The 14,732-nt window shown below is 52.4% G+C and overlaps 3 protein-coding genes and 2 non-coding genes across 5 annotated transcripts; all 5 read left to right on the forward strand.

The window, feature by feature from the left end:
- The first annotated feature begins 1,637 nt into the window (after nt 1-1,637).
- Nucleotides 1,638-6,100, forward strand: LOC133505305 (mRNA decay activator protein ZFP36L1-like). Its single transcript, XM_061828412.1, has 2 exons — nt 1,638-3,736; nt 4,145-6,100. Exons 1-2 carry the CDS (start codon nt 3,515-3,517, stop codon nt 4,922-4,924), a joined length of 1,002 nt encoding a protein of 333 aa, XP_061684396.1. The 5' UTR covers nt 1,638-3,514; the 3' UTR covers nt 4,925-6,100.
- A 281-nt stretch (nt 6,101-6,381) lies between these two features.
- rps3 (ribosomal protein S3) lies at nt 6,382-10,452 on the forward strand. Its single transcript, XM_061827949.1, has 7 exons — nt 6,382-6,527; nt 7,271-7,401; nt 8,332-8,425; nt 8,679-8,773; nt 9,262-9,449; nt 10,029-10,239; nt 10,387-10,452. Exons 1-6 carry the CDS (start codon nt 6,498-6,500, stop codon nt 10,229-10,231), a joined length of 741 nt encoding a protein of 246 aa, XP_061683933.1. The 5' UTR covers nt 6,382-6,497; the 3' UTR covers nt 10,232-10,239; nt 10,387-10,452.
- Nucleotides 7,465-7,616, forward strand: LOC133505429 (small nucleolar RNA SNORD15). Its single transcript, XR_009796264.1, has one exon. It is a non-coding gene; the product is annotated as a small nucleolar RNA SNORD15 (small nucleolar RNA).
- LOC133505431 (small nucleolar RNA SNORD15) lies at nt 8,466-8,614 on the forward strand. The gene has a single exon (XR_009796265.1). It is a non-coding gene; the product is annotated as a small nucleolar RNA SNORD15 (small nucleolar RNA).
- A 1,169-nt stretch (nt 10,453-11,621) lies between the features above and the next one.
- On the forward strand, nt 11,622-14,574 carry kctd14 (potassium channel tetramerization domain containing 14). Its single transcript, XM_061826964.1, has 4 exons — nt 11,622-11,758; nt 12,937-13,164; nt 13,731-13,865; nt 13,999-14,574. The coding sequence occupies exons 1-4, from the start codon at nt 11,705-11,707 to the stop codon at nt 14,308-14,310; spliced, it is 729 nt and encodes a 242-aa protein (XP_061682948.1). The 5' UTR covers nt 11,622-11,704; the 3' UTR covers nt 14,311-14,574.
- The last annotated feature ends 158 nt before the right edge of the window (nt 14,575-14,732 follow it).

Below are 14,732 nucleotides of genomic sequence, written 5' to 3' on the forward strand. Positions count from 1 at the left end.
GTTGGTTTGCTTCGGTTCAAAAATCCTGAAGAATTTGACACAAGGTTAGCGTATGCGGCTGACGTGCGCATCATCGCGGCCTGGTTTTTTTTTTTCTGGCGTTTGCCACGTTCGCCCGTGCCCGCCTGCGTTTGGTCGGACGGCGTGATGGTTTGAAGACAAAGTGGCTCCAATTTGGTTTTGGCCGGACCGGGGCAGCTTTCTTGGGATCAAACTGGAATTTGGCCATTTTCCGAAGGGCCGAGTTCAGGCGGGAGCCGACGTACGCCCCGGGTACATGCTTTTATTCCTTTCTCCGACTGTCATATGCTTTATGGAAGCATGAATGACGGCTCGGCGGTGGAAAAAAATAAACCATCGTAGACGTTTAACTGTCCGCTGCGATTGCGGAGACGAAGGAAGGAAGGAAGGAAGGAAGTGCGAGCGTGCGCTCGCTCACCTGTTTAGCCAAATGTAGACGTTGCTGGTGCGCATGGCAGATTCCTATCTAGACCTTGGTCAAGATCAGAGTACCAATTCGGCTTTTGCTCAGAGTTGTCATTCTGGATCTTTTTGCTGCTTCTGGTTCAAGTGTGGGGTCCACAGATGAAGCTAAGCTAAAGTCGGTAGCGTACGTGCTTTTCCTCAAATGCGACAGTGAAGAAGGCCACGAGATTCTTTGAGGTTCAATGTATGCGCGGGGGGGGGGGGGGGGGGGTTCGAAAGACGTGATCAGAGGGGTCCTTCCGAGACCACTTGTGTGTCTAAATGACTAAATCCCGAGCAGTGCGAGTGTAACCTGGATGAGGTTGTCCTTCAAATGAATAAGATGCAAAACTCGGTCCAGAATATGTCAAAAACAAGTTGGAGCCATCAATCAACGAATGGACGGACGTGGTCTTCGCCATTGAAAGTTTTAGTTTGCGCTCGGGCAATCGAGCTGAGATGTTTTAAACACGCCCAAATCGACAAAACTCGCGGCGGTGCCTCGAGGATGTGCCAATGATACCGATGAGTAGCGCGAGGGCGAGGCTGGCCGATATGGAAAACGGGTTGTTGTTTTTTTCCGCTAATCTGCGAGATTTCGGGTGGGAGCTGTCGTCGATGTTAGCTTTTGCGACAAAAATCACCAGAACAAAAGTTGGATCCAGTTATCCAACGCGCGGATGGAATGAACCTTTCCGACCTGTCGATCACTCGTGCCCGACAATAATAACCGATAATCAGATAGCTGCATTGTCTTGACACGCCCCTCTCGCCGCAATGCTGGTTGTCGGTAGCGTGCGCTTGGAAAGGTTCACGTTACGAAGAAAATATGCGCTTGGGGAACGTGCAACGCTGACGAAAGATAGCCGGCTCGCTTGATTCATTTTCCAAATTTGCCTAACCCTAAAACACAGTCGAAGAAGTGTCTACGATGGATGAAGGCTCGCGGAAGAGCGCGCGTACAACGAAATGTGGACAATAATCCCAAAACCCCGGGCTGTATGTTGGGAGAAGGATCTTCTCCGAGTTTGATGGAATTGTTAGCGGTGCGGGAGAACGACTTTCACTTTGAATCGTCATCTTTTACGGCCCAGAGTCGCTCGGGTTAGTCACGTCAAGATTGTGGGGCGTGGCGACTGTTGCTAAGGGGGGGGGGGGGGGGGGCTCAACATCGCCAGTCGGAAAGAAAAAAAAAGGCTGATTCCTGTCACATCCAAAAAAATGACGGTGGGAGCACCGAAAGCGAGCGCCGGTCTCGTTGTGTACGCTGCTTGAAAGACGGAAGTTTGGCACCCCTGCCACAAATCCTCCAGGCCTCGTTTGCGTTCACACGTAGCAGCTAGCTTAGTTGCGTCCCGCAAATTGTTTGGCCCGACCGACCTTTGACACTTTGGTTTCCTCATGGCGGCATTTTCACCAATCGGTCTTGTATTTTTTTGTATCTTATTTTATCATTTTATCGACCGCTAACGTCATCTCTTCTTCTCTTTGATATCCGGCAGACTCGGCCGGTTGACGCGCACGGCCGCCGCCCGGCGGTTTGGTGACGAACACCTAGAAGAGAGCCAAACCCGAAGGAATCCGTCAAAGTGGCAAACGTTGTCGCCGTTATTCACGAGTGACGTAATTTTGCAACGTTCCGCATTTGAGTCCAGGAAATGTCGGCCGTGTCACCGGCGTCCGTCAATTCCTTTCCTTGATTTGTCGCCGTGCAACTTTGAAATCTGGCTTCCCGGCTCAAAGTGCGGCTCGCCGCGCTCTGCGTTCGGCGCCAACCGATGCCGGCTGCCCGCGCAGTTGCCGCAAACTAACCGCAGGCGCACACTCAGCAGTTATACCGTTAACGCGCGTGGACGTCGATGTCGTTGAAGACGCCCGCTTATCAACACACACACACACACACGCACACAATGAGGTGTTTAGCGCACAATCATCGCTAATTCCCCAAATCATAATCCAGGGATTATGTCGATGGAAGGAATTTCATCTTCATGGCGCGAAACCAAGCGGACGTGTGCGTTTCCGATGATTTACTTTTGCGTGTCAGCCCATTTCAGAAGAGGAAACATTCGAGCTGCGGAGGATCCTCGTTTTTGGCAAAAATGGAATCCGCTCAACGCTGGTGTGGAAACGGGCACGCGGGCGCTTCGTGGAGGAAGTCGGCCTTCCTGTGTGGCGGGTTGGGGGTGGGGGGTCGATATTGGGGAGATGTTCATCCAGCAACAGCCCCGACCAAAATATCTCATTTTATCATTCATCCAAGGCCATTTTGATCAACAGCGGCAGAGACGCCGAATTTGAAAGCCGCCGTTTTGCATTGGCGCTCATCTGCAAATTTTTGGCCGGTCGGTCGATGGGGGGGGGGAGACAAAAAAATCGATATAGACGGACGTGACTTGACGAATGCATGGAGACAACGGGCCCCGCTCACAATCGCACCTTGGGACTACTTCTATATAAGCAGTAGTGCAGTCGTGTTTGTAGTACTGTCGTAGTATTTCACATGAGGAGTAGAAACAGTAAGAGTGAAAGTAGTACAAGTTGTAAGACTAACACTTGCACAAATCCTCATCAGATTGTTGTTTCTAGTAGTACGTGTGGTATTAAGTCGGATTTGTATCATGTATAGTAGCGTTGGAAAAAGATGGACGGTCGTTGTCACCGGGTGCTTAACAGAAGAATCACAACCCAATGTGGAGTTCCACAGGGCTCCTTCCTACAACCTGACAGTTCACGCCAACGTCTTCGATTCATTTTTACTGGCAAACCGTCTTTTGCAGGAAAATACACAAATAATACGCGTTTTGTCACCACGTACGACGGCGCCTGGCTCGGAAAACTGGCAAAAATGTTGATGGAAGAAGAGGAAGATCGGGGGGGGGGGGGGACGATTCAGTTCTCATTCAGTTCCAAATAATTGCGGATGAGTTGAATTGTCAGTGGTTGCGCCTCCAACCGGTTTCTTCCCAGTCTTGAAGTCGGAACCGAGCGAGCGAGTCAGACTAAAATCCAACCGTTGGGGTTGTCGTCGTGCCATCTGCATTCACAAATGTGGCAAAGCCCCCCCCCCCCCCAACCCCTCCTCTCTGGGGGTCCGCGGTGGGAGGGGCTTGCATTCAATGTCCCACCCTCCAAGTATTTAAGCAGACGGCGGAGGAACTCTGGTCCCGGAGACGGCCCACGCGGGACCCCGCGCCCCCCGACCCGCAGCCCGAATATGCCCTACAATTTGCTCGGGATCTTCTCGGACGTGGACCCGGTCTTGTGCCAGGTGAGCGGTGCCGGCGGCAGAACCTTTTCTGCTTTCTGTCGAAAAGGTGGGAAAGGGAAACGATTACAAAGTCGAGTATTGGGGGGGTGCAAAAATGACATTTGCACAATATTTAATTTGAGAGGTTTTAATATTTAACTGCTGGATTTAAAAAAATCCATATTCTGGAAAAGAAGCACCCCCCGCCCCCCCCCCAAAAAAAGGAAAAAAACAAGACATTGAATTTTTTTTTTTTTTTGGGGGGGGGGGTACGTGCAGGACCCCCTTTTCTATGGTCACTCGTGAATTTTGGATCATTGCTTCATAAAAACAGAACTTTTCAAACAAAGATTTCCAATTTTACGGTTCCACAAGTCTCGAATGGAATCTGAAAAGAGATCCGACGTCGCGTTCTTCTTTGCTTTTCAGAACTTGGACGGTCTGGAGCCGTCGGAGCCGCGGGCCGTCGGCCTCCGGCGCCCCCGCTCGCCGTGCCCCGTCGCCCGGCCCGGTTGCGAGTCGGACGACGGGTGGGCGCGATGGGGACCGGCGGGCGGTCTCCCGCCCTCGCCGCCCGGCCGCGTTCCCTTTAGGGTCGGCGTCCTCGCGGAAGACGAGGCGGCGCCCTCGTCCCGGGTCTACAAGACGGAACTGTGCCGCACCTTCGAGGAGAGCGGCGTCTGCAAGTACGGCGCCAAGTGCCAGTTTGCGCACGGGCCGGACGAGCTGCGAGGCCTGAAGCGCCACCCCAAGTACAAGACGGAACCGTGCCGCACCTTCCACAGCGTCGGCTTCTGCCCGTACGGCGGCCGCTGCCACTTTGTGCACAACGGCGAAGAGTCGCTGAGGCCGCCGCCCACCCCGCGCCACGGCCTCGGCTCTGCGGGTTTCGCGTCCGTCGACCGTTCGCGGTCGCTCTTCGCCCGAGACTTCTCGCCCACGCTCTCCTCGCAGTCGGGGCTCCTCCGCCCTCCCGCCGCCACCGAGCCGGTCGGAGAAACGGACTCCTCCGACTCGGTTTTCCGTTCCCTCGGCGTGGGGCCTCCCGTGAAGCCGGCCGCCCTCCTCCGGCGACGCTCGTCGGCGGAATCGCTCTCCGAGGAGGGCTACGCCTCGTCCTGCTCGCTGAGCTCAGGCTGCTGCGAGTCGGCGGGCCGCGACGGGCGCCGCCTGCCCATCTTCAGCCGCCTCTCCGTCACCGACGAGTAAACCCGGCCGGAACGCGTCGTCGAGCGCAATGCAGTCCCTCCCGCCATTTTGCGCTCATACTCTTGTGTATCCTGGACTCCCGCCCCCTGCTGGAGGTTCTGTAGCTCTTCCTGCGACCAGCTTTCCAAAAGAGAGGACAGGACAACTGAGCGCTGCTAACTAGCATTAGCCCACCCGCTGATATTTTCTCCCTTTCCACAAATGCTAAAGAAGAACTTTGCTGCTTGCCAACTGCTAACAGGTGACGTCAACGTTGAACTTTTCGTTCTTCATTTCTGCTACGATTAAAGGGCTTATTTATTTCTTTGGGTTGCCTCAAAGTCAAAGCTTTATCGTTTTGCGGTTTGATGATGACCATTTCCCGGAATTTGTTTATCGTTTTGCGGTTTGATGATGACCATTTCCCGGAATTTGCTTATCGTTTTGCGGTTTGATGATGACCATTTCCCGGAATTTGTTTATCGTTTTGCGGTTTGATGATGACCATTTCCCGGAATTTGTTTATCGTTTTGCGGTTTGATGATGACCATTTCCCGGAATTTGTTTATCGTTTTGCGGTTTGATGATGACCATTTCCCGGAATTTGTTTATCGTTTTGCGGTTTGATGATGACCATTTCCCGGAATTTGAGCGCAATTGTTTACACATTTTTTTACTTCTTTATTTTAATATAATGTTGCTCATGGTACTTTCAAAATAAATGTTCTTGAGAAAAAAACATTTGACTCACTTTGGTGTTCTATTTTGAAAGGTATTGTGAATGAATAGAAACTCAATGTTTTATTGATACCTTACTAAGTCATTGTCTTAAAAATGCTATACTGTAATACAACCCTTCAACTGTTTTCCCTTTTAATTTATTTTGAATCATATGAAGAATATCCCATTATTTATTAAACGTATTTTTAACTTTGTAAAATTAATATCACAAAATTACAACTATGGAAACTCAATTACCGAGCACTGAAAATTAAAGTTGCTCATAAAAGCCCTTTATTTAAATTTGAAAAATGATTGAGAATGAATAAAAATGGTCCATGCTTATTGAATGGCCAAAAGTCGCCTTTCACGTTGTAAAAAGTGAAATGTTTTTTTATATCCCAGACTTTGTTTAATGTCCCACATTTGAAATAAAAGTCTCTCAGAAAGGAAAAACTTTGTATGAACACAAAATTGCAAAATAAACCACATTTTAAAAAAGAAGCAGTTTCATTTTTGGGGGGGAGGGGGGGGCGGGCGGTGAGCCTTTGGGCGCACCTAAACTACGTATTTGTCTGTGATTGGCTGGCGACCAGTTGACAGCGGACCCCGCCTATCGCCCAAAGATTGCTGAGTTTGGCTCCAGCACGCTTAGCACCCATCGTGAGGATAAGCGGCTTGGAAAATAAATAGATTGTTCTTGTCTTTTATTTTGATATTTTAAAATTCTGATGATGTTAAATAAAGTGCGTATTTCGAGCAATCCGAACAGCAGGCGTCCTGTGCCTTTGACGTCGACGGAAGTGGTCCCTCTTGGTATAAATTCATTTCCGCATCGACGAGGCCTCCTTTCCTGTGTACGGCCTGCAAGAAGATGGCGGTGCAGATATCCAAGAAGAGGAAAGTAAGTGTCGTTTAATGGCTCCCGGGAGCTTTGGGCGTCCAAATGGCTGTTCGACAAGGCGGCGTGGGGCTCGCTTGTGTCCGCTGCAACCTTTGGGCACCTTATCTACGTATGTTCGCCCGGGATGGTTAGGGATGCTGCCGGCGTTTAGCTGCTTGCTGGCGGCCAGCGAACATGGCGGCGCCGTGGTGTTAACATGCCGACGGGTCCTCCCGAGCCAGGGACGAGACACGGGGGACGCTCCATCTGCCCTTCGCCCACTTTAGCTCGGCTCGAGGCACGAGTGCCATTGTCGTAGTTCGCGTTAGCTTGCGTAAATTTACTTGCAATCGGTCCTAACTGCAGATTGTCTTCCACTTGTTCCGCATCCACCGTCCAGCGTTTAAAGAAGGAATGGTTTGAATTGTTTTGCAATGACAGAAAAATCTCGGGAACGCCGGTTGGAATCGGTGCCAGTCTCGAGATGCGTCCGCACTTTTCTCCTTTCTAGCTTTTAGGGGGGAAAGCAGACATGATTTCGAACTGCGTGTGGAAGTGGGCAACATTCAAGTTTGCTCATGGTCTCAAAAAGAAGGCGTACAAGTGTGACACCAACTTTCAAGTGGATTCACGTGGCACATTTATTATTTGGCTCGATCCAGAGGGATCGAGACGACCCTCCGCTTGGATCCTTGAGGTCGAAGTCGTAGGACTGCCCTCGCCCGACCCGACCGCCGCTCACCCCCGTTTGTTGTCGTCACCAGTTCGTCTCGGACGGCATCTTCAAGGCCGAGCTGAACGAGTTTCTGACTCGCGAGCTGGCCGAGGACGGCTACTCGGGCGTGGAGGTTCGCGTCACCCCGACCAGGACCGAGATCATCATCCTGGCCACCAGGTGAGCGCTCGCCGGAAGGATCGCGACGTCGTCTGTCGGCGCGTAGTTACGTAGATTTTTGTCCCTCGGTGAAGAAACGATGACGAGTCGGATGGCGACTGTTTTGCGCCGGGACGGCGGCCGCTTCAGATCGCGTTCTGCGTTTCTGCTTCGGCTTCCTTCCGGCGCGAAAGTCGTTTTCTCGCTGAAGACGCTGAGGCATTTGTCTGAGAGGGACGCCAAAACCTGGCAAATGAGCCTCCTCCGAGCTCATTTGCTGAAATGAATGCTTTGAATTCTTCTCCCAAAAGTTGCATTTTGTGTACAGACCTGCAAGTGTTCTAGTTTTCGACTACGTGACCTCATCCGGCCACGCGGCCATTTTGGATGGGTCCGCTCTCTCTTTTGCGTACAGACCCGAGACTTGCGCAAATATTCGTACGACTATTAAAAGTGACGCATGATGGCCAAAAAGACTTTGGAAAGTTATCGGGGCTCAAGAATACCTGTCCTTCACAGAACTTCGTTATTACTAAGTAGCTGTGAAATTGTAAACGGTATCCAATGCTTCGCAAGAACGAAATGCTCCGAGCAAACTCTTGACATACCGTCCGGTTGCTAACTGCTCAGTTTTCTCGCGCCGGTTCTTGGTCACAGCGGGCGGCCGAAAGAAAGACGCTTTAACGACGGCCACTTTCCTTTGAGCGACCCAGAATGTATGTATGTATGTATGCCCCCCCCCCCCCCATTCGCACGCCTTTCTGAAATGATTCCTGCTCGGTTCGTCGGGTTGGTTTACTCGAATTCCCCCCCCAACAAAATGGCGATTGCGTTCGAAAGCGCAAGGCCTGTGATGTCAGTCGAAAACGATCTCTTGCAGCGTATTTACATTTGTGAGCCGATTGCACCAAAGTGGCTTTGTCGTGCGCCCCCCTCACGTTCCGTCTCCAGGACCCAAAATGTTCTGGGAGAGAAGGGACGGCGCATCCGAGAGCTGACGGCCGTGGTCCAGAAGAGGTTCGGCTTCCCCGAGGGCACCGTTGAGGTCGGTCGGACTCGAGGTCGCGGGCGCGCGCGCGGATTCCCCTCGGTGATGACGCGATGACGAGACCGACGGGGCGGGTCCGCGTCAGATGCGCGTCCGGTCGAGATCCGCGTTCTGCGCTTCTCTTCTGGCGCCGCTGACCGGGCCCGTCTTTGCTCTTGATGACCTTGAGGCATTTGTCTGAGGGGGGGGCCCGCGTGCCGGCGCTACTGTCGGTGTGTCGGCCGGGCCTAACGGGTCTTTTCTTTTTCAGTTGTACGCCGAGAAAGTGGCCACCCGCGGCCTGTGCGCCATCGCGCAGGCCGAGTCTCTGCGCTACAAACTGCTGGGAGGGTTGGCGGTGCGAAGGTGAGTCGCCTGAAGAGTACAGCAGTGTCTTATGCTGCCCCCCTGTGGCCAAAGATTTCTAAAACGGGTTGCAGAGATTTGATGATTTCCTTGAACACGTCATTCGACACGGGAAGTGGGGGTGGATTGTTTGCATTTAATTGAGAAATATGATTTGAGATGGAAGCACGGTTATGGATCAAATTCAGGTCTTACCTCGAGGCGCCCCTGCAAAACATCAGTTTAAAAAAAAAATCTTCAATGTATTTTTCCTCATACATTTTCAGACAAGGCCAATGAATGGATCTTTCAGGGTTTTTTTTTTTTTTTTTTTCCCCATATTTATTGGGGGGGGGAGGCCTTCCATCTAAAATGTATGGAGTAATATATAAATGTTAACATTTTAATGTGGGTTCAGAGAATATGTGCGACATTTCCAGCCGCCCACAAACGCAGAAGGTTGCCGCGCGTAACGGACGGCTCGTTGACGACCGCGCCGGTGCTCGCAGGGCGTGCTACGGTGTGCTGAGGTTCATCATGGAGAGCGGCGCCAAGGGCTGCGAGGTGGTCGTGTCGGGCAAGCTGAGGGGGCAGCGAGCCAAGTCCATGAAGTTCGTGGACGGCCTGATGATCCACAGCGGCGACCCCGTCAACTACTACGTGGACACGGCCGTCCGCCACGTTCTCCTCAGGCAGGGTGAGTACGCGACGGCGTCGCCGTCAAGAGATGCGAAAGAGAAGCGCAGTGGGGTGAGAAATGGTACCGGAGATCGACAAGCAGTCACGCCGACTTTGTGTCGGTCCCGTGTGGTAAAAGAGGTGATTGTGCTGCGTTCCTTCCCTCACCCGCGCTCACCAGTTTTGGGTCTGGTTGAAAAGAACAAGATCCCGGCCGGGGTCACGAGGGGCCGCATTGTGTCTGCGGTCTTGGTGCAGAACGGCTGCCTCATCTCAGGTCCCTCGTGTGGCATTCGTGGTAACGACAGCTGGATTCGTATTTGGAAAAGAAGACAAATGGAATTGGTGTTCGTATCACTTTAATGGAGTCAATTCGGCGGGCGTGTCTTTGGGATGATTGCTCGAATGAGCCCGAACGTGATTTGTCGGCGAATGTCGTCGCGCGGCCGAGAGTGGCGACTCCCTCTAGAGGCCTGCTGCAGAACGGTTGCTCGAGGAGCCACGTGTTCCGTTTGTTTGGTTTGGTTTTTTTGTTTGCGCCGAGGGACGTGTCCGCTGCGAAGGTTGACGACGGCGCGTCTGTGTCGGTGTGCGCCAGGCGTGCTGGGCATCAAAGTGAAGATCATGCTGCCGTGGGACCCCAGCGGCAAGATCGGCCCCAAGAAGCCTCTGCCCGACCACGTCAGCATCGTGGAGCCCAAAGAGGAGCAGCTGCCGACCACGCCCATCTCCGAGCAGAAGGGCGCCAAGCTCGAGGTGCCCGTCATGCCCCAGGGCGGCGCCCCCGCGCCCACCGCCTAATGCTGCGGGTAAGCGGCCGTTTGAGTTGACTGCGGACTTGTCGTAGTATCTATCGCCATTCTTCCCCTCCCCCCCCCTTTTTTTTTTTTTTTTTTTTTTCGGGTCGGGAATCGGAGGGTGTCACATTGATGGCCGTTTTTGTTTTTCTCTTGCAGGTTTTCCATTGACGGTCGGGTGGCCATATGGTTTGTGTAGAAAAACAATAAAAATGTTCAAAAGAGGTTTTTATTTTTATCAGTCTCCACAGGAAACTCTGATTCCCAAAACTTGATCCGCTGACGCGAGTCCCCTTAAGCCATCGCTCGCTGAGCGCACTTCCGTTGGTCCAATTTTTAGTTTGACTTTGTTGCTCAACTTGTTTGGGAAACAATTGAGTGGAGCGTCCCAAGTAAGCGGGTAACGTTCCACCTGCAGAGCTTTGCAGCCCTTACGACGAGGGCAAAAACTTTGTGGGAATTGAACCTGTTTTTGTAAACGTTCGGGCTAAGGACACAAGACAAAAAAATAGAACCAAAGATCTTTGGACACAAATCACGTTACATGTCGGTCAAATGGTGTTCTTACTTGTGAACGGGGCACGCAACAACTAACCAATCCGATGACCGGACCTGACCGGACGGGACGGGACGAACGAGCAAGGCGCTGTTACCCGCGAGTGCTCCGACGGGATATTTTGTATTGTGCCAGAAACACTTGGAAGAAGTTGCCGAGTCAGCGCGCAGATGAAAGGCGAGGCCTCTCCGTGTCAGCGAGCCCAACTGAAGCGGCGCGAGGAGTCAAAACGTGAACGGCCGCTCGGTTGCGCTGTGTCAAGAAAATGCTTTTTAAGATTCAGATTTTACAGTGTGGGTGACTTTATGTAGTTTTGACTTAACTTTCCACTAACAAATGAATTGGCCAATTACTTGCGGTTCCGTCAAACGAGACAATGTTATGGAAAGAAGGTCTCGTTGATTGCAAGAAAGAAAGAAATAGGTAAATAAGCGGAGCGGTTGGAAAGCGTTGGCCTCAGTTCTGGGTCCACAACCCTGGCCCGGCTCGTGTGGAGTTTATTTTGGGGCGGCCACTCTGCTTTCCTCCCCTCATCCCGAGAAACACGCTCTCGAGTGCCCCCGTCGGTGTGGTTGTGAGCGCGGCTCCGTGCCGCCTGTGATTGGCTGGCGACCATTTCAGGGTGTGGCCTGACGACAGCCGGGATCGGTGGCTTTGCCAATCCCGCGACTCACAAAATGGACGGATAGAAATTAAAAAAAAAAAAAAAAAAACACCCTTTATAATGACTTGATTCTTCGTTTTTTTTTTTTTTTTTTTTTTTTACCTAAAAACAATGATCGTCTTCCGGAGCCGATCGTTGCTGTTGAAAATTTCTCGTTTTTTTTTTTTTTAAAAAGTAGTTAAGATGACGTCGCGGCGCATCCGGGTTAAGCCACGCCCCTCACCTGCCAGACGACATCGAGAAAGAGGAACGGAAAGATGAGCCAAGACGACTACAAAAGCGTTCAGGATTATTCCGGACGAGCGTCGCCAGTAAGACCAGCGCAACAATTTCTAGTTCATATTTTCTGACCGTCACGACCTCTTTCTAAAACCGGGACGCGGGGCGGGTGCCCCGCCCCCGGCTTGGAACTTGTTCAGCAACTCGCTGTTGCGTTGCTCCATATTTGCGCCCATCAAACAAATTCAAGCAAAAACAAACAAAAAAGTCGAGCTTCAACTTGATTGATTGCAATGAGGAAAAAGTCCAAATCGGTCAGAAGTGACGATTTGGACTTTCAAGTGTGTCCCACCCAGGGACGTAGCACCACGTTCTGGGGCTTGCTCAAGACCCCCCGCCCCCTTCCTTACGTTCCTATATGAAAGTAACTCCCTCCATAATTGCATATACTTTCTACATCGATATATAATAATCCTGAGAACTAACTTAAATATCCAGTAAACCAGCATGATTACTAAATATACTGAAATACTGTCAAGATGTGTGATTGCCTCTATTGCAAGTGTGAGGGTAGGTTAGGACTGGACTGGACTGGACAGGACAGGACAGAGGTCGTGAACCCGGCCAGACGACTGAAGTGCGCTGGGAGTTGCCGGGCAAGGGACCGGTGACGTTCGTACGTGTCCGAAATGTGCAAAGTTACAAGTTCTTTGTCGCAATGAGTGAGTGGCCGCACACTCAACGAAGACTAAATCCCCGGCGTGTGCGCAAGCGCAATAAAACAAGTCAGGAGTTTTTTTTTCAGGCGCCCAAAACCCGCTGCCCTCGCTCTTAATTTGACTGGAAAAGTTGCCCAAATACTCCTAGATGTACTCGAGTACTTGGTAAAAAGCTCAGAAATAGTTGCTCAGAAAAATAGCTCGGCTCAGGAAAACGTATGACTTGTTGAAAAAAAATGTATCTGTGTAGAGGGGGGTGGGGGGGGTCGGTCCAAATCAAATGAAAACCGGAACATTTCCAAAGTTGGTTGAGCGTCAGGCGAGGCCTGGAAGGCCCATTCAGCGCTTCGAAAAACTCCCCCAAATGGGCTCTCGAGTCTTTTTGAATAAAAATGAAAAAGGCCGAGATCGCAACAACAATTTGTGCGCGTTAGTGGTTGCGGTTTTCAGTTGAAGCTGAAAGATTCTGATTTGTGATGACCGACGCCGTCCCGCTCGCCCTCCCCTCACATCTTCATCTGGTTCTTTTCCTTCCTCCGGTCTCATTTCAGCACTTGGGTGTGGTCCACTTAAACGTGGGCGGCGAAAGGTTCTGCACCAGCGTCGGGACGCTCACGAAGTTCCCCGAGTCCAAGCTGGCCGAGTGGTTCGGCGGCGGACCCCCCAAACTCCCCAAAGACTCCCAGGGACACTACTTCCTGGACCGGGACGGAGAACACTTTGGAGCCGTCCTGGAGTTCCTCAGGTCCGGACGAGTGCCCGTCTGCAATATTCCGCAGGTACCGCCATCGGCCTCGGCGCAAGAAAAACGCCGGTTCGCATCCCCGCCCGGGCGAACGCAAGACACTTGTTGTCGCCCGCTGTGTCCCTACGGACATTGGCCGTCACTCAAAACAAGATGAGCCAATGAGGACGGATTCCCCTCACAAAACCTGCAAATATCGCCGTCACTAGCAAAAAGAGCAATAATTATTCACTTGATGTTCACGTTAGGTTGTGTTTTTCGCTTGCAATTGAAGAAACATTTGCCCGCGACCCGAACAGTTTTGTGCCGTTCTTTTGGGCCCAAACTCGATTCCGTAGAGGGGCCGTAGGCGCAGAACGGCAGCCGCGCTTCCGCCAGAGGCGACTCGGACTTTAGCCAACGCTGAAAAAATGGCGGCGTCGAGCGGGTCGACTCAAAGCGTGGCCGACGACGGCGACGGCGACCGTGGCTCTTTGGGAAAGAGGCTCACGCTCGCCCGTCCGTTTGAGCGTGGCCTCCCAAATTTGGGGCTACCCGGAGAAAATCCCAGCGAGGCGACGAACTTGGGCGAGTGACGCAGGCCTGGTCGTTGTGCCGCAGGTCCACAAAGAGTCGCTGCACTACAACATCGGCGAGCTGACCAAGCGCTTGGAGGAGACCCCCAAACTCTTTGGAGAGACGGTGGGCCGCCAGCAGTTCCTGGCCAGGGTCCCCAACTACAAGGAGAACATTGAGGTGCCGAGCATCGCCTTCCTTCCTTAGCCCCCCCCCCCCCCAGGACCCAGACCACTTCTGTTGTCGAGGTCAGGCTGCCCGCCCAAAAGTCTTCCAAACGGCTGAGCGCGGTTTTTTTGTCGTCCCGGTCTAGGTTCTGATCCGCATCGCCCGAGCCGAGGCGGTGGCCTCCCGCCACTCGGCCGTCGTCATCTGCGTTCTGCGGACGGAGGAGGACTTGAGTTGCTACGGCAACGCCATGGCCGGCCTGCGGGCCGACAAGGACTCGGTGGTGACGTTCGGACCGTGGAACGCGGCCCCCGCGGCCGCCGACTTGCTGGACTGCGTGCAGGAGGACATCCGCGGCCGGGGCTACACGGTCCACGTCCGACCGCACGCGGTGGAGAAGAACTTCCTGGCTCGGAGCTACGACTTTTTCCACACGCTCACCTTCACCTGGTGGTGACGGCCGGAGGGCGGCCCCTTCCTTTCCTTTCCTTTCCTTTCCTTTCCTTTCCTTTCCTTTCCTTTCCTTTCCTTTCCTTTCCTTTCCTTTCCTTTCCTTTCCTTTCCTTTCCTTTCCTTTCCTTTCCTTTCCTTTCCTTTCCTTTCCTTTCCTTTCCTTTCCGTTCCGCTCTTCTGTCCAAACTCGTGCGAATGAAAAAGCCTTTTGCCGGCTAATCTGCGGGAACGAGAAGGAAGCCGACAATAAAGCACTTCCTGTACGCTTTGCTTGTCCCATTTCGCTGTACTGGTGCCGTGCGGCCTTTTCTGGCCTCAAAGACGTCTTCGTTCGTGGCCGTTCTCGTTACAACAAATGAATGATTAGCACATAACATGGAGGGACTCGGAGGAAATGAAACGAAGACGGACTCATCTTGGTCCTCG

This window comes from Syngnathoides biaculeatus, chromosome 8, assembly GCF_019802595.1.
Source record: "Syngnathoides biaculeatus isolate LvHL_M chromosome 8, ASM1980259v1, whole genome shotgun sequence".
In the NCBI taxonomy this organism is placed as follows: Eukaryota; Metazoa; Chordata; class Actinopteri; order Syngnathiformes; family Syngnathidae; genus Syngnathoides; species Syngnathoides biaculeatus.